The following is a 16,524-nucleotide window of genomic DNA, read 5'->3' on the forward strand; positions in this document are numbered from 1 at the left end:
ATAGCGTTTAGCATCATCGGACTAACGAGAAATCCAACATGACCACAATGTCTGATGTTAGGAAATACCTTTCTCTCGCAACACGCCGCATCAAAGGAACAACGAGTTCAAACTGACTACCGTACGCTGGAGCTTACGGCGGCAGTAATGATTGAATAAGGTCACTGCTTTATTGATGTATTCCCTGTTTCGACCTACAGATACATTGTATCCTTCTTTCTCGCTGATGGATCTAGAAACGCCAACGATCAATCAAGCTGCAAACTCCAATACTATGTATTATGACGAGAAAGTATATGAATCACCAACTTCCTTCCTCCACCGCGCCAAGCTTCCTCAACCCCACCCATCTCAGCCTTTCCTTCCATCTGTTCCCTACATTTTTTGTACGCGCAACTCTCACCGGCTTTACCCATTCCTCTATGTTCTTTGCTGAATGAAATCTCCAAAACTGCCACGAGAAAACTTGCCCTTTGAAGTTCTCAATCACTCGAGGACCACCTGTATTTTCACGGACGAATTGCGTGCAATTGTACACTATATCATCCACAACAATATACAATGGTTCTTTCCGATTGCTTCCGTATTTCTAGCAAGTGAGAGCAACTTGAGCAGCAGAAAGAAAAGGCAGCTCAGAATTGGGGGTATCACGATAGACGAATGGAAGGGGCTGTAACTCTTGCGGGTGCGGGGATGCACTAATGGGAACCCTTTTAGTACTAGAGGTACTTTCTTTGTCCAACTCTTGGTTTCCTTTTACTTCAACGCTTAATCGATTCTGATTGGACTTCAACTCAGTTGTCTCACCGTGCACGGCTCTCAGCCACCCCATGTCGTATGTCGAGTCTCGCTTGCAGGTAAAGAAAAAATGTGGTCGCAATGTCTGGCTGCTAGTCAATCCAGCGAAAGAGTGATCTCGTGCAAGTGTCATATAGCATGCGGGGAAGTAAGCGGAATTGCTTTGGAAACCAACGGTTGGCTGGCAGGATAGGATTGGGTAAGCGCGGGGTGGCGGAGATGGTGGAAACCGAAGTGTGATCATACAGTCTGCGGGAAAACCTCATTCTATGCTCACGATCCATGTAGAGTGCGTCATCTAGGTAGAGAATCACCAACTCCTCAAAACGCCATTCATTCTAGCCGACCGTGGGGGTTTATGAAAGGCTTTCATGTGTTATATTTTTCTGAAATCATATATTGTAGACTCTGAGCAAGTGTTTTCGAGATCCATAGTCTTATCTTTCATTACTGTAGTAATATTATAACTCTTGAAAGAACCGATTCTGGCACTAGCTATGACAGCAGGTCCTGGCCGTCAGTCGATGTGGCGCCAGAACCTTATCAAGGACCTCCTAGGAACATTGAGTCTATCAAGAATCTCAAGTGAGAAGACAACCTCCAACCAACAAGATACAAAATCTCAGGTACACATCCGGAATCGAAGATTCTGTTTCTTGATGTGAACATCCTTGATTCCTCTGGTAAGGAGCCGTTCGGCGGAGATGTTTTGATTGAAGGTTCGTAAACATTGCGACGCTTCACACGATTGACCGAGAGGTAGAGCTAATAACTATGCAAAAGGGGAACGATTTACAGCGGTGGGTCAAGTATCAGATGTAGAACAGCTCAAGTCGCAAGCCGGTGTCAGCGTCTTCGACGGAAAAGGTCGAGCGCTAACGTCAGGTTTGGGAGACGCACACACCCATTTTACCTGGAACGGCGGTGATCTCGAGCAATTGGGAACCTTCGGAGTGGAGGAACATACACTCCTTACTATGCGGAGTGCACAATGTTTTCTCGATTCTGGCTACACCATGTGTTTTGGCGCTGCTTCTGCGAAAGAGAGACTCGACGTTATCAGAGACGCCATAAATGCTGGAGATATACCTGGTCCTAGATATCTGGCTAACGGGAGAGAGATGACGCGACGGGGAGGTGAGCCCGTCAGAGGAATCACAGCTTTTGCAGACGGATCAGAGGAGATGCGAGAGGTCATCAAACACCATGCCCAGCTTGGGGTTGACAACATCAAATTGAGCATGAGTGGGGAAGACGCAAGTGAAACCGTGCTTTCTTTACCATTTTGAACTTCAAGCTAACAGTTGCCGGAAGATTATGGAGACACGATCGGCCCAGGACTGCTACTTCACCGACGAAGAAACCCAGGCATGCGTGGAGGAAGCCCATAAACATGGCAAGCGTCTATGTTCACACGCCCGTGCCCGTGACTCCGTCATCATGTCGGTCAGACATAGAATCGAAGCAATCTACCACGCCTCTTACATCGACGATAGAGGCATGCACATGCTCGAGCAAGCAAAGGCAAAACATATTGTTGCTCCAGCGATCAACTGGCCGGTGTGCACGTTGAATGAGGTGGAATCATTTGGCTATCCGAGAGAAGCGGCCGAGAAAGCTGGCTACAAACGCGAACTTGATATTGCCATTGCCGGGCTGCAGGAGATGCATCGCCGTGGTATCGTCATTTTGCCTAGTGGCGACTATGGTTTTGCATGGACACCGCATGGAACGTATGCACGGGATCTCGAGCACTTTGTGAAGCTCCTCGGCTTCACTGAGCATGAAGCCATCATCGCAGCGACTACTGGGGTTACAGCTCTGTTTATACAATCGAATGACCTAAGCAAAGTTCAACTGAGCTACTACGCCGACTGTATTTTGGTCAATGGTAATCCGCTCAAAGATATAACCGTCCTACAAGACCACGATAAGCTGAACGTGATATGCATCAATGGAGAGGTGCACAAGGCTGGTAAAAGGGAATATATGCAGCTTCCTGTTTCGGGTCAGGATAACGATTCGTATGTCATCGTGCCAGATCAAGAATTCCCAACTATCAAGAAGAAGAAGATCGATTCTAAACTCTATTGATTCAGGCTTAACTCATGTACCACTTTTATTGGAAGAACATTGGTGAATACATAGTTATATCCGGACGGTGTCTGGAAAGATGCATTGTAATCTCAAGCCGAGTTTTTTTCTCTTCCAGCAATGATTTCGGTTACTCATTATTATCAACCTTGTCTGATGTATTCTGTTTTCATCTCTCTCTTGCTCTCTTATGACCCTTTCTTTTAATATCTTGGTGCAGCAGTATGGGACGCTCATGTCATACTGCTGATCTTGATGTGAGTGGTGATACTACTACCTCTTGCGAAAGGACTCCTAACGGTGTCAGCCAAAATTGGGGGTTGAAGTCTTCCAGCATGCTAGCGTTTCGACTATATACAGTGTGGCAAGTCTCATCCAGCCCACATCCATTTCTTGATTGATCAGAATCAGATACTGGCTCCGGGAAAATTACGCGTTAGGCGTATTCGCTTTGATCCTAAACCTGCAGTCCGTCATCCTGGGATTAATTCCCACCATGTATCGTCCACGTGTCCATTGTATGCCTATAGGTCTTCAGAAACCCATTCGTTACAAAAATCTAACGCGCGACGACAAACTTACAACACGTGTCGCAGCACCGGCAGAGCCTTGTTACATATAATGCTTGTTTCGGTGAGTGCCCCAAATCTTTCAGCGCACTGCCTTACCATTGAGAGAACGTCTTTGTGAGTCAAGCCCCAAGAGCGTTCGGTCAGGGCGGCGATGAGTGATACAGCTGCATGGTACGCATGGAAACTGCCGATGCCTCGAAGATACCATCTGAATGGAGAAAAGATTTTTTTGGTAAATAGTTCGGTGTGCATATGCAGTGTGTTCTCTGCGCTATGCGCAACTCTGGATACCGATAGACGGCATTGTTCTGAGTCCACCACGGAACGTCTCAAGGCGTGGTTGTGAAGAAGCAACATCAATTGATGCGAACAACCTTGCAAAATATTGAAATGTACTTTATGATATACAGGTAATGCAGCTAGTCCCGACTGCGACAGATACTTGTCATGCCAACTGCGTTGTTCATTGAGTATCCTTTGGTCCAATCTGCTGATTAGAGAAGAGGGAGTATGCAGAGAAGTTCGAACCATTGAAGAGCCTTCGTTCGCAATCTCATACAGGCGAAACTTGAGAAGGAGGTACGACATTTGTGATGGACGGTTGAAGGTAATGGGCAAAATATATTCATCGGCGATCAAGTCCAAGTCGTTTAGATCGGAAGGCATTTGAACGCCTTTAGATGCGGTTGATGGGTCCGATCCCAAACGACCCAAGGACATGGCTTGAATCATATATAGCACCATGATGCCAGCCCAGCAGCGGCGCCTTTCCTCACATCTGATAACGTCAAGACGGAACTCGCTTGGGTCGATATGACAACCCAAGGAGAGGGCAATGTGGTAGGACATGCCGAGCAAAATCCAGGTTTGGCCATGGCTGTGATCGATACTATATATTAGGATGATAAGCGCCTGGAGCGTAGTCATATTCTGTTGCCGTAGGTAGTTATCAGCTTGCAAGCACTTGAAGGCTGCGCTACGATAGCGTTCGGAGAGCTCGGCAATCTGGTCAGCGACAAGCTCTTTCCGTGAGAGATCATTGAGAAGCCCACTCGACGGTCCCAAAGCCATTACAGATGTCCCAATAATGGCATATAGGAGGGCTAGCCATGATAGAGACACTGATTCGAGTGCCTGTTCGAAGTCTTCATACTGTTTGTTGAACATGGGATCATGCAGAATATGGAACAACTGTGGTACCAAGGTCAATCCATGGTTGCAGCGCTTGTGACACATTGTGGCGTACGGAAGCAAATGAGCTAAAAAATATGTCTTTCAATTGGCTGCAGTGATGTCGAGATGGAAGATCATCAAGTAGTTGGTCTATCTCGATCTTTCTTTTGCCAAGAGGATATGGCCCAGCGCTCAAACCTACCGATCGACATAGAGCCTGGTGGGGATCATATGGAGAGTTATCCCTGTCTGCTGAGGCTGCAGAGGGCATGAAACGCACATGACCAGTCTCTGCCGTCAAGAACATGCCCTTTGTCCTCCCTAAAGGCAAAATCGTATCTGCAGAAGACGAATGCGCATTTGCATCTTGTGCCTGTATGAGCGCTTCCAGGTTGGCTATATGTGCAGCCAGGTCTTTGTTCGATCGGAAGGTTGCTGCTGTTGGTGTCGACTGCTCAGACACTGGCGATGGCGGTGCGTTGCGAAGGATGGACACTGAAATGCGATGGTACTGGGCATAGTGACATTCTGATGCAAGGTGCCTCCGCACGCACGTTTCGCAGGGCGAAGGGCCCCACGGTCAACTGCAGCGAATCTTTCGTATGCAACATAGCTCACAACTAATGGGGGAGCGCTTCTGGCGTCGATGAACAGACATGACTGTTTGATGAATGGATGCGTCGTAGATCCGAGGGATGCGGAGTTAAGGCAAAGTACTTTAATCTCACAGTCGAGCAGAGAAAGCGGAGAACACACCAATGAGCCGCAGCTAGCTGTCACTTTTTCGTCTTTCTGCCTCTTCCGATTTATACGATGTTGCTTTACGTCATCTACCGACGTGTAACATGTATTTCTCTGATTTCATTATCGTATTGGATATGAGTAGTGGCTGAGACCAAAGGTTTAGTGTTCCAGTCTCATTTTTGGCTATCAATCGTGTCCATCATCGCTTTTGTCTTTTTAACCAAACTACACGATTCGCCAGATGGACTGCAAAATTGCTCCTCTTTTCGAAAACAGTCCAGATAGATATATCCATCCCTGTACACTTCATACTCTCTCCTTTCCTTTGCCAGTAAATGGTTGTTGCATAGCATCAGCATCATACTCAAAAGATGAGGCACTCCATGTTGCCCTAACCTGGCCCTGATGCTTCACCTCTTCCATGTTGTCTTCAGTGGGCAAGGGTCTATGTTGGCCATCGTACCCAGAATCAGTGCGGCATCTTTTGGTAGATGGTCCAGGCTCTCCGTCTCCAATCACTGAGGAGAACGATACGATATCATTTGCCCGCTGACTCGTTTCAAGAGGTTCAGCGCAAATGCTGGGACCCTCAGTGGCGTTTGGTTTGTTGTATGACGGCATGGCATAAGGCGGGGCTTCCTGTGAAGAATGCGAAGAATCTGAATTTCTCCTCAGCAGGTTTGTTTCGTCTTCATCTCGCTTATTTCCAAAGTTTGCCTGTTGATATATCTTATTCATTTCATCTGCAGCTTTCCTCTTGAGCAGGTAATCTCGTTGCTGAAGCATAATAGCAGCAGGCGAGTACTGTTCTTCTTTTTCCAATCGTGCCAGCTGCATTTGCTGCCTGATCAGCTGCTGTTGCAGAGCTTGCTGTTGTAGAAACCTTTGTTGAAGCTGTCGCCGTTTCATAGAGGCATATTGTTCCGACATCTCGTTTATTAGCCTTGGATTCACACACGGGTTCTGTTGTCCTGGCTGTTGGTTCATTTGCCGGTAGGGTGGTGGAGGGCAGCTACGTCGTATCAGATTACCCGTCATGGGTATGCCGTCTCTGGCCATGATTTCAGTGTCTAAGGCGACAGGAGATTTAGAGATTTGAGTGGGCATCGGGTCGGGTGACTGTGCTGGGATTTGCTCTTCCCAGACATGTGACGGATACTTGTCGCTTTGAAGGAATTTGGCAATACGTGTTTCCATGGTACGTTTTTTCCGCTCCTGGTCATCCAAGTGCATGGTCCAGTAATCGAGGAGCTCTGCCCTGATGGTTCTGAAAGCTATAACATCTTCCTGTTCACGTGCCACCCTAGCTCGGTGCAGGAATGTATGCCTTCCGCTTTTCAAAGTTATATCAGGCACATGGTTGGCGAATTCGGTATAGAAGTTGCGAAACTCGGTAAACATTTTGCGGATGAGCGGCTCTTGTAGAACATTCGCAGTGGCCTTGGAAGAGATCTGGCGCCTCCATTCAGTGGCGTAGGCATCAAATGCCGGTATACCGGGTAGCAATACTGGGTTATCGGTCGGTAAAGAGGGCACAGAGCAGAGTTCATAGTAGGCGGGTAGTGCTGATTGTATACATCCGGTTCCAGGTGCAATGGGATATCGACTAGTTGCGCGCTCAATGGGATACATTGAATTGCTATCTGGTCTTCCAGTGAAGACGCCACCAAGAGTTGGTTGGCGCACATTTCGTAGTCGTTCAAACGGGCTGAAAAGCAGCTTTGAATTGGAAAGGATTTGCTCTTGTTGCCAAACAAAGTCGGCTAGGCAAAGACGGACCTGGAACTTGTAAAGATTCTTTGCCTTTGCCAAGATACCAGAAACAACTACAGAGATGTAATCTACGGGTATCAGAAGCAGTACTCCAATATGGAACAATGGACTCACCTCTAATGTCGTAAATCTCCACCTCTTCATCCCAGCGAGATCTCATAGTCATGTTGGCCGTGTTGGACACATGGTGCGGGTTTGCGATTGGGCAATTCTCGAGCAATATGTCAACGGCGTAGTTCTTGGCGGAAGCCCAGTCGAAACATTTGAGAAACTTCCTCTTTGCATGGTCGGCCTCATCGAACAAGAAGTGCGAAGAGCCGTCTGCTCGTTTGGGCTCGAGCAGGCGGCGTCCACACATGAAGGTGCCATCTTTGCGGATGTCGATTTTGAAGGTTACTGTGCTGAACAGGCGGTCTTTTACTTCGTCATGGACTTGGCGTGAGACACTGAGAAGGTCCAATAGCCTCATTGGAAACTTGGACCTGAGCACACGTGTTGCGCGCATGGGACTCGGGTAACTCAGGACGGATAAGCGACTTGCTCGCTGGTCGGGTTCCTGGCTGGAGCGGTCGTGGACGGCGGCAGTGGAAGAATCTATGGGCTCGGTGGGTATGAGATATCGGTATACTTCATGGCGAAGCTCGAGCGGTAGCTGTTTTAGGAAATAACAGGGTGTGCTAGGATGGCCCCGATGATGGTCGCAAAGTTCAAAGTGCGGGGGGCTCCATCGAAACAGCCTTGCACACCTACGGCCATCCGAGCTGGTGAACTGACACCATCCGGCAAGGCTTTGTTGATCGCGGTGAAGGGCGCATGTGGGAAGGTAGGTGGGACGCGTGTCCTTTTGGGCCTTTTTGCCGATGGCAGCGCTGCAGCGCAAGTTTGTCTTTTTGCAATAGCCCGAGCAGCGCTTCAAGTAGTTTTCTGGGTCTTTTGGGTTGAGAGGAGGGAGGGGAGGGAGGGGAGGTTCCATGGGGGGTGGAGCGACGCCAATGCTGGGCAGGTGTGGCTGGGGGCTATTTTCGGCTTTGGTAGTAATAGTAGTAGTGTGGTTAGATGGCGCAGTTGTAGCAGCCATGGTCGCGGTAGAAATCAACGGTTGAATGCGGCACCAAACGAGACGAGTTGGACGGGGCGCTTCTTTTTTTTTCTGTTTGGGCAAGATGCTAGTGAGTGTCAATCGTAGCCCAAGTAGCCCAAAGGGGCAGGGGGCTGTGATGGGAAGATAGAGGGAGATGAAACAGGTGAGCAGGTCGAGGGCGAGCGGACAGGCACGAGTAAATGGATGGGCAAGAGGTGCTGTGTAGCCCAGCTCGAGCCCGTTTGGTTACACAAGCATAGGGGGAGAGGCGGGAGAGGTAGACGACAGGAAAAGGAAGGGGGGCGGCGTGGTTGGAGGGTTGGTTGATGATGCAAATATATGTAGTATGTCTCGTTCTTCGTTTTTGCACATTTGCTGCGTCGGCCGCACGAGTTGCAGTGCCCCACCACGCGCTACCGGGCCACCACGACACATGGCTTACTGTCATGGCTAGAGGGCGAGACGCACTGTGGAACACAGGCCTTGCATTGCAATGGCCGAAACCCATCCATGAGCAGGAGTACCTTTTACACGACTAACCCGCACGCTGCCCGGCTCTGTCCAGCCTAGGTGTAGACGGTCCCAGCATCCTTTACCCAATCAGTCTAGACCGATGGGAGGGGGCACTGGGGGCACTGGGGGAAAAGGGACCCTCTGTGGAGAGCATCGCAACACTAAACAGCGCTCGGTAATCTGCTTTATCCCTGGCTTGGGGTAGGTGGCGCCATGCACGTCGTGAATCGAGCAGCCAGCGCACTCGGAGTATTAAATAAACAGTAGGTCGAGGGAAAAGAATACCGCCGCCTATCCTACGAAGCCAGACTCTTCGTAGCTCCGTCTCGGCCACTCCAGGGATACACCAAGCAGCAGCAGCGGCGGCGACGAGGCTGAGCCGCAGACACGCGCCATCTCCCACACACGGTCCGCCCATCAGCAGGCGTAGGTGTAGGCGTGCTTGGCTTTGTTTTGGCCTCTTTGGGCCGATCCGTCGAAGCTCACCTTTGCTCCCATCTGCAGACACGCAGCTGCGGATGATGCGATATACCATGGCAGAAGAGGTTTGTACTCGCGTCCTGGACATGGTCTACTCTCCCCCCATGAAGCTGGCTAACACGCACTCCCAGACTAGCCCCCTCACCACACAAGTACCCACTTCGTCCATCCGACACGCCCACTATGGCTCCATCGATGTCGCCGCCTCCTCTCGCGACTCGGCCATCGAAGTCAGTCCAGCCAGCACCATGCAACATCCCTTTGCTCCTGGCCGACGCTACTACATCTATCCACCCTTCATCAAGGGCCATGGCCGCTTGATACCCGCTCGTCGGACGGTGCCCTATCTGATTGGTCTGTTTCTGGTCATCGCAGTGTTTGCATGGGGCGTGTGTTCTGCTCTGTCTGTGAACCCGCTGCTGGGCCACCCGCACCACCCAGGCCCGCACCCAGGACGAGGCTAGGACAATAAAAGGCGCTTGCTGCTGGTCACGTGTCGTTTTGAGCAACTCGGAAAACTATGTACTACTACTATTGCGAATGGCCTGTTTGAATCCAAATTGTCGTGGGAATCCTACATCACTGCTTAGGTAGACTAAATATACTTATGATTCGTCACCACCCGTGTCGCTGATGGCCATGGCACTAACGCAGTTGCCGGCTAGCTGTGCGGGGAAACATGCCTCGGTTCAACGCGCGCCCTCACTAACTTACCCTCCTCCTTGAATACTTACTCCCGGCAATACTCTACCCGCCATGTAACCTCCGTCTAGCATTGCACAGGCCCGCGACCTGTCTCGCCTCTTCGCGCCACCTCAAGTCGTCCGCCAACCTTGCCACCAACACCGCCAACATGTCGTCGGTCAAGCCCCAAACCACGCCGCCTCCTACCTCACACGTCCTCCTATCCTACCCTGCCGACCATGTCCTCCTCGTTACCATCAACAGAGAAAAGCAGATGAATAGCATCCCCTTTGAGGGACATCTCGAAATGGGCGAGGTCTTTGACTGGTTCGACCACGAGCCTAATCTACGCGTCGCCATCGTTACTGGGGCTGGCACAAAGAGTTTCTGTGCAGGACAGGACTTGATACAGCTAGGAAAGATCCGGAGCGGACAGCTAAAGGCCACCCCAGGTCTTATGAGACATCCTCTTAGTGGGTTCGGTGGGCTAAGTCGGCGCATGGGTAAGAAGCCTGTCATTGCAGCCGTCAATGGATTCGCGCTCGGAGGCGGCTTCGAGATTGTATTGGGCTGGTACGTTCCACCTTTTTTTTTTAAAAAAAAAACCCCTCCAGGCGTGTATTCCACACACAATCAAATACTGATTCCTGCGCAGTGACATGGTGGTAGCAGCACCACATGCGACATTCGGTCTCCCAGAAGCTCTCCGTGGCATTTTTGCTGGTGCAGGAGGCCCGCCACGACTCGTCCGCAATGTCGGCTTACCTATCGCATCCGAAATGGCCCTTACAGGGAAACCCATTACCGCTCAAAGAGCCAAAGAGCTCAACCTCGTCAACCGCATATCCCCCTCAAAAGAAACGGTTGTACAAGAGGCACTCAAGCTAGCAAGTGAGATTGCTGCAATCTCACCAGACTCGGCCATTGTCACCAGAGCAGCTTTGAGAGAGGCCTGGGAGACTGGAAGCGTTGAGCGAGCCACTCAACTAGTAATCGAACAATACAACCATGGACTCAACACTGGCGAGAATGCTCTTGAAGGACTCCGGGCTTTTGCCGAGAAGCGGAAGCCAAATTGGCAACCTTCCAAGCTGTAATGGTTCGTTCACACATTGTGTAGTTCTGTAAAATGAAGAGAGTCAAGAGGGATTCATGGCTTACTCAAAAGTGGCATAGATGCTATGATTTTCTTTTCTTAAAAAAAAAGACTGCTTTAATTACTCGATCACTGCGTAACCAATTCCTCCAGGAAACAACGAAGTAGCACATCGGGTTCTCGGTCGTTTATCAGTATCTTTCATCATCGTGCTGTCCCTATTTTCATATCGGCAATACATACATATGCACATATGGACGACACCTGCACTATACTCAAAATAGCTGAAAATCCCCTTGCTAAAAGCAGGGCGACGATCACCCCCGCATTCTAGCTAACAAATAGGGCTAGTCGAGCACGTGAGAAGCTCACAAGAGCAATTAGACACCTCGGCCGAGCAAACCAGGGTCGGCTACACCGGAGACTGCCTATTAACAATTCAACCACATGTACATTTACTCTATGTTTTTGGACCCGTATTGCTACTACGTGACGTGATTGAGAATACATTGTCTTATCTCCACACTACAAAACTGTTGTCATGATGGACCATGAGCCAAAAAACGCTGCTCCAACCCAAATATACATTACACAGAAGCGAAATAGGCCCGCATCTGAACAGGAATGTCGAGAAAGAAAACGCGCCGTTGACCGCCAGGCTCAAAGGTCCCTTCGAGAGAAGACTAAGATACACATTGCTAAGCTTGAGCGCACAATAGAGATATTACGGAACAAGGATCGTAATGACACAACAGCTACTCTCTTGTCTGAGATTGATGCCTTACGAGCAGAGAATGAGCAGCTCAAGCACACCATCGAGAGCGTGAAGAGCCTTGTTGGAATCAATGTGGTTTCGCAAGACATCCTGCCAGCCAAACCTGGCCCTGGCACGGAAGACGCAAACTATTCGCCAACAGTAGCAGCAGTCGGTATGTATGTCTCTATCCCTCACCTTTGATAGTTCGATACGACCGCTCATACGATATGGTAGGCCACAATCTACCTGAGCCGCCTACCACTTCTATTGATCGTGACCCGCAGCCGTCGCCACTTCCTGATATGAACCAGTCAACTTCCATCGAACGTACGACTTCTGAAGATGAGCAGAAGTGGTTTGACCAACCGGAATTCCCTGACCAGACAGACTTTTTTCAGCCATCACCTTCCCCTAATGGCCCGACCGTGATCAATCAATCCACAACGACGGTAATCGATCTTGACGGCATGACCATAACACCAGATCCAGACGAGCTAGCCGCCCCAGATACCAACAGAGAGCTAACCCACAGTCCGGGACTCCAACTTCCACCCACATTTGCGCCAAAGAAGCATGCTGAAGAGACACTCCAAGAGCTATTAGAAGCAGCTCCATTTTCATCAATGATGCAAGAGGTAACTTTTCTTTTCCTCACCACCAAGCACACAAGAACAGACAGTCCCTTTGGATCCGGCTATAAAATGCTGACGTACATTTAAAAGATCATGGGCGCAAAGATGTTCCTATCCCTCCCCCACCATTCTCCACATCGACCGCCTTCTCCAAGTGTCACGCTGTCCAAATAATAAGACACGAACAAGACGGATTTTGGATCAGAATCTTGACTTGCCGCTGCTCCTGCATCAGTCTACTAGAATGGATATATATACATATATAACTAACTATATAGTTACATATTATATACAGAGGTCTGCACTTTTGCAAACTAAGACAAGTCGATGGACGGACATTTTCGCCACGGAGTATGGACACAAAGGATTTAAGCCTCGCAAGGTATGCGGTTCACCTTGGTTTCTTGTAGACCTAAGAACCCATTATGCGGGTGATATAAGGGAGTTATGACGATAGTACCAGTCAAGTGTTTGAGCCAAGTGCCAATTTGGCAACGGCTAGAGGTTAGAAATGTAATGGGAAACATGCTCAATAAACCTGATGTTTTTTTACCTTTACACTCCTTACATACTACAATAATCAATCAACATTAGATTTATTCGAGTAACATGCAACAGCGGATTAATCACACAAACATCATCACATCAAAACACACACACACACACACACACACACACTAAACCAAGCAAGTATGAAGTTTTATCGTCATCATTCGTGCTATCCCCAACACCCACGCGGGTATCAACCGACACGAAATACTTTTTCTCCCTCTCTTTTATACATCGCACCAAAGCGATACTGGTAGTCGTGACTTTTCATGGCTTGGGTCATGACCATCCACACCTGGCTTCCCCTGCTCCTACTCCTTTTTCCTCTTCCTCCTCTTCCTCCTCTTCCTCCTCCTCCTCCTTCTCTTCTTCGTCTTCGTCTATTAATTTTTAAATTTTTTTCTTCTCAATGTCATTACAAGATGACTTTCTTGAAATCATATCGTGTTGAACTCTTTCCTTCCCGCGCACATACAAAGTTCCTCCCTGGTCTCAGGTTTCGATGCGCTGGTAGAACAAGATATACGCCACCTTGTTGTCGCGCACATTTTCTTTAAGCAGCGGTGTCCTCTTACCCGCGGAACTAGGTGTTGCTGCGCCGTTAACAATACCACTCCACTTCTTGTTGCCATCCTTCTGCTTCTCAGATCCATTCACCTGGTTCCAGCCACCTTTGTCAGGCTCCTCCTCGTCCATGTCGATCTGGGCAAAGAAGTTCCTGCTCTTCCCAGCGTCGGACTTGTGCTGCTCGAGGGCAGCAGCTAAGACCTTGGGGTCTTCTTCTGCGCCACCCTCGGCCACTTCCTCGGCGCGGATGCGACGGATGATGGTGTCATCCATTCGAATCCACTCCTTTCCTTCTTGGCGTCGAAGGTCAACTGTGTAATGGCCACCGCTAGCGTTCTTACCATGGTGGTAGACAACACCAGTAAGTCTGTACCGAGGGAAGCCGCCTTGGACCTGGTAGCTTCCTCGCTTGTGTGGCGGGAACACTTCCTTGGGTAGTTCCAGCTCAAGCGGATAGCCAATCTTCTTCCAAATCTTCTGGGGCCCCTTTTCATCGTAGTGGAAACGCTTCAGATGAAGTATCAACACTGGTGGTAGAGACTCGATGTGTACTTGCTTTGTCGATGCTTTGGCACCGCGAGCGGCGCCGTCTAGTGTTTCTAGACGTGTAAGGTTTTTGAGAGCATCAGAAATGTTGTTGATGTTTGGTTCGCCAATGTCGAGTTGGAGCGGTTGGTAGGGCTCAAGCGTAACTGAAGCTTTCTCGCCTGGCCTCTTGTACTCAGAGCGAAGTTTGCCACCGAATATCTTAGTGATGGGGCTCTCGATGTCAATAGCTCCCGAATTCTGAGTGACGGCTGTCCTTTGCTTGTGGCCGACCTCTTCCCAGCCACCATCCACGGAGCCTGTTTGTTCGCTGTTTTCCGATGTGACTGCGCCTGCTGGTTGGCTCTGCTTTCCACTCTTAATTATTTGGACACATTCGTCATGCAGTCCAGCAAGTAGGAAACCCAAAAATTCTTCGGCGTCTTCTTGCTGGCCTCTCTTCATGTTATCGAAGCGGGGCAGACGCTTGATGACGTCGTATACATATTCCGGAGCCAAAGGATCGCCATACTGCTCAATGTCGTTGCTTTTCAGTCGTAGACGTAGCTGTTCAACAGTAGCCGCAGAATCAATGAGCTTGAAGTCTCGCAGGAACATAATCATAGCATCTATGAGAGGGGTCTCAGATTTGAAACTGTGCACAGCGCGTTTGGCGACCTGGTCGAGGAAATCGTAGAACGGAACGCAGAAAAGAAGGACTTGAAGAATCTACTCTCAGGTTAGAAAATTTTATGCAATGGCAAATAATCAAGACATACCGAGTTCATGTAACAAAGATTGCCCGAGTTAACGAGACCACGCGGTTCAATGAAAGAGACCTTCTTTTCCGAATCAACTGAGAAGGATGCCAAGACATCCGCGAGAGTGTTGCTTTTTTGCACAACAGGTCCATTGGTAACTGGCGCAGGGGTGGTGGCTGGTGGCGCAATAGGCTGGGCTGCTTTGGTAGCATTCTTTGCCCTCAGTAGCTCTGCCCATGATTTTGGCGCAGCTGGTTTGGGTTTTCCTTCGGCATTAGGCGCGGCTTCCTCAGTCGTTGAGGCTGTTGCAGCATCATCGATTTGCGACAACTCTGGTTGAGCCGCAGCTGGCGACTTGATGGACTGCTGCGTGGTGGAAGCTGCACTGGACGCCTTTGCGGGCTTGATCGGGACGCGGGGTACGGCAGGTATGGTAGGGTTGCGGGCATGCTTTTTGGCAGCAGCCGTGACGGGGGCAGCCTGTTGTGAACCTGATGGTGTAGCAGTAGATGGAGTTGTAGACTGGGCTAGATCGACTTCTGAAGGTGGGTGTGAGGTGGAGGGGGTGTCGACTTCAGCATCAGATGGACCGGCAATTGTGGATGCCTGAGATTCCTCTGGTTCTTCCGTGGGGGTCCTGTCACCTTCTGTGTCTTGCTCAGTCTCGTTCGAGGCATCTTCCTCGACAGCCTGGTCGCGTGAGGGCAAAGCCAAAGATTGCTCTTCTGTGGATACCGGGGCCCTTCGCCGTCTCTTTCCACGCGAGGCGCGCACTGGAAAGTCTGATTCTGGCACAGAAAGCCAGGGCAGAGGCGGATAGAACGGCTTAAACGTGATGGATTGTGGGGTGGACGGAGCCGGTGGCGTGGGCTTTGACTCAACAGCGGGCGGCGGGCTATCGACAGTAGGAGTTGGCTGGGGCGTCGAAGAAGATGGCATATATACGTGGGGCTGCACCGAGGGGATTGAAGGCGCCTGCTGGGGGGTAGGAATGCGGGGGACAGGCGGGGTGCGTGAATGGACAATGGGAGGCGTCTGGCCCATGGCACGGTTGACTGGCGGGACCATGTGCAGATGCGACGAGACTACAACGGGCGAGGCATGCGGCTGAGGCTGGAACTGGCGCGGAGGCATGGCATATTGAGGCGGCGGCGGGGGTTGCTGGTAGGGGTACCATTGCTGCATGGGCTGCATGTGCTGTGGATAGCCGTGAGGCGGGCCATACTGCTGAAGATGGTGGTAGGGCGCGGCATAGGGGTTATGGTGGACGGGCGAGTGTGTCTGTGGGGGGATGTGGTGGTGGTAGTACTGCTGCTCGGCCTGCCTCCTCCCAGGCATATAAGGGCCGGGCATCATGAGGGCTGGGCGCGGTGTTGCCTCGACAGTCGGCGCCGGCTAGGGAGCAAGCGGCCAACTTGTGAGGCAACGGGGCGGGAGAGATTGGCGGGGGCGAAGGCGATGGGGAAGCGGGAGCGGGTGTGAGCAAGGCGCGCAGGGTGGTGGAGGATATTTATTCGGATGCGGAACGGCGTCGCGCGACTGGCGTAGGCGAGGAATGCGGTGCGGATGGGCTCGTCGACGATCGCGGGGTCATCGTATCAGGACGACATGAGCGCAGCAGAGGCTGCCCGCGACAAAGAGGGAGAGAGGTTGGGATGGATGGAGAGGGCGGCGGCGTGGTGTTGGGCCTGGCGGCAATGGAAGAAGCTCGAACCGAGTCAAAGA

The 16,524-nt window shown here is 50.5% G+C and overlaps 8 protein-coding genes across 8 annotated transcripts; 4 read left to right on the top strand and 4 right to left on the bottom strand.

The window, feature by feature from the left end:
• Positions 1-301: 301 nt before the first annotated feature.
• On the bottom strand, positions 302-562 carry COCSADRAFT_86381 (uncharacterized protein; the record flags this gene model as incomplete). Its single annotated transcript, XM_007700276.1, has 1 exon — positions 302-562. A coding segment is annotated over one exon (261 nt), but the record flags the coding sequence as incomplete, so codon positions are not given.
• A 733-nt stretch (positions 563-1,295) lies between these two features.
• Positions 1,296-2,892, top strand: COCSADRAFT_158938 (uncharacterized protein; the record flags this gene model as incomplete). The annotated part of the gene is made up of 4 exons (XM_007700277.1): positions 1,296-1,365; positions 1,425-1,517; positions 1,582-2,066; positions 2,113-2,892. 4 exons carry the CDS (start codon positions 1,296-1,298, stop codon positions 2,890-2,892), a joined length of 1,428 nt encoding a protein of 475 aa, XP_007698467.1.
• A 578-nt stretch (positions 2,893-3,470) lies between these two features.
• COCSADRAFT_139008 (uncharacterized protein) lies at positions 3,471-4,985 on the bottom strand (the record flags this gene model as incomplete). Its single annotated transcript, XM_007700278.1, has 2 exons — positions 4,711-4,985; positions 3,471-4,655 (listed from the first exon to the last, which is right to left on the bottom strand). The coding sequence occupies exons 1-2, from the start codon at positions 4,942-4,944 to the stop codon at positions 3,471-3,473; spliced, it is 1,419 nt and encodes a 472-aa protein (XP_007698468.1). The 5' UTR covers positions 4,945-4,985.
• A 381-nt stretch (positions 4,986-5,366) lies between these two features.
• Positions 5,367-8,459, bottom strand: COCSADRAFT_113820 (uncharacterized protein). Its single transcript, XM_007700279.1, has 2 exons — positions 7,269-8,459; positions 5,367-7,222 (listed from the first exon to the last, which is right to left on the bottom strand). The coding sequence occupies exons 1-2, from the start codon at positions 8,230-8,232 to the stop codon at positions 5,688-5,690; spliced, it is 2,499 nt and encodes an 832-aa protein (XP_007698469.1). The 5' UTR covers positions 8,233-8,459; the 3' UTR covers positions 5,367-5,687.
• Positions 8,460-8,901: 442 nt separating this feature from the next.
• On the top strand, positions 8,902-9,851 carry COCSADRAFT_35346 (uncharacterized protein). The gene is made up of 2 exons (XM_007700092.1): positions 8,902-9,293; positions 9,360-9,851. The coding sequence occupies exons 1-2, from the start codon at positions 9,282-9,284 to the stop codon at positions 9,690-9,692; spliced, it is 345 nt and encodes a 114-aa protein (XP_007698282.1). The 5' UTR covers positions 8,902-9,281; the 3' UTR covers positions 9,693-9,851.
• Positions 9,852-9,949: 98 nt separating this feature from the next.
• COCSADRAFT_113823 (uncharacterized protein) lies at positions 9,950-11,452 on the top strand. Its single transcript, XM_007700280.1, has 2 exons — positions 9,950-10,485; positions 10,568-11,452. Exons 1-2 carry the CDS (start codon positions 10,082-10,084, stop codon positions 11,007-11,009), a joined length of 846 nt encoding a protein of 281 aa, XP_007698470.1. The 5' UTR covers positions 9,950-10,081; the 3' UTR covers positions 11,010-11,452.
• A 25-nt stretch (positions 11,453-11,477) lies between these two features.
• COCSADRAFT_35348 (uncharacterized protein) lies at positions 11,478-12,842 on the top strand. The gene is made up of 3 exons (XM_007700093.1): positions 11,478-11,937; positions 12,000-12,400; positions 12,488-12,842. Exons 1-3 carry the CDS (start codon positions 11,553-11,555, stop codon positions 12,569-12,571), a joined length of 870 nt encoding a protein of 289 aa, XP_007698283.1. The 5' UTR covers positions 11,478-11,552; the 3' UTR covers positions 12,572-12,842.
• Positions 12,843-13,438: 596 nt separating this feature from the next.
• On the bottom strand, positions 13,439-16,137 carry COCSADRAFT_87496 (uncharacterized protein; the record flags this gene model as incomplete). Its single annotated transcript, XM_007700281.1, has 2 exons — positions 13,439-14,767; positions 14,818-16,137. 2 exons carry the CDS (start codon positions 16,135-16,137, stop codon positions 13,439-13,441), a joined length of 2,649 nt encoding a protein of 882 aa, XP_007698471.1.
• Between the last annotated feature and the right edge of the window lie 387 nt (positions 16,138-16,524).

The sequence above is a fragment of the Bipolaris sorokiniana genome (genome assembly GCF_000338995.1).
Source record: "Bipolaris sorokiniana ND90Pr unplaced genomic scaffold COCSAscaffold_5, whole genome shotgun sequence".
Classification (NCBI taxonomy): Eukaryota; Fungi; Ascomycota; class Dothideomycetes; order Pleosporales; family Pleosporaceae; genus Bipolaris; species Bipolaris sorokiniana.

What these genes read in the sequence shown, in the direction of transcription:
- COCSADRAFT_113820 (XM_007700279.1), bottom strand. Translation starts at nt 8,232, where the DNA reads ATGGCTGCTACAACTGCGCCATCTAACCACACTACTACTATTACTACC. An exon ending in GGAGATTTACGACATTAGAG is followed by an intron (nt 7,223 to 7,268) that starts GTGAGTCCATTG and finishes TGATACCCGTAG; the next exon opens with ATTACATCTCTGTAGTTGTT.
- COCSADRAFT_113823 (XM_007700280.1), top strand. Translation starts at nt 10,082, where the DNA reads ATGTCGTCGGTCAAGCCCCAAACCACGCCGCCTCCTACCTCACACGTC. An exon ending in TTCGAGATTGTATTGGGCTG is followed by an intron (nt 10,486 to 10,567) that starts GTACGTTCCACC and finishes ATTCCTGCGCAG; the next exon opens with TGACATGGTGGTAGCAGCAC.
- COCSADRAFT_35348 (XM_007700093.1), top strand. Translation starts at nt 11,553, where the DNA reads ATGGACCATGAGCCAAAAAACGCTGCTCCAACCCAAATATACATTACA. An exon ending in GCCAACAGTAGCAGCAGTCG is followed by an intron (nt 11,938 to 11,999) that starts GTATGTATGTCT and finishes ACGATATGGTAG; the next exon opens with GCCACAATCTACCTGAGCCG. An exon ending in TTTCATCAATGATGCAAGAG is followed by an intron (nt 12,401 to 12,487) that starts GTAACTTTTCTT and finishes TACATTTAAAAG; the next exon opens with ATCATGGGCGCAAAGATGTT.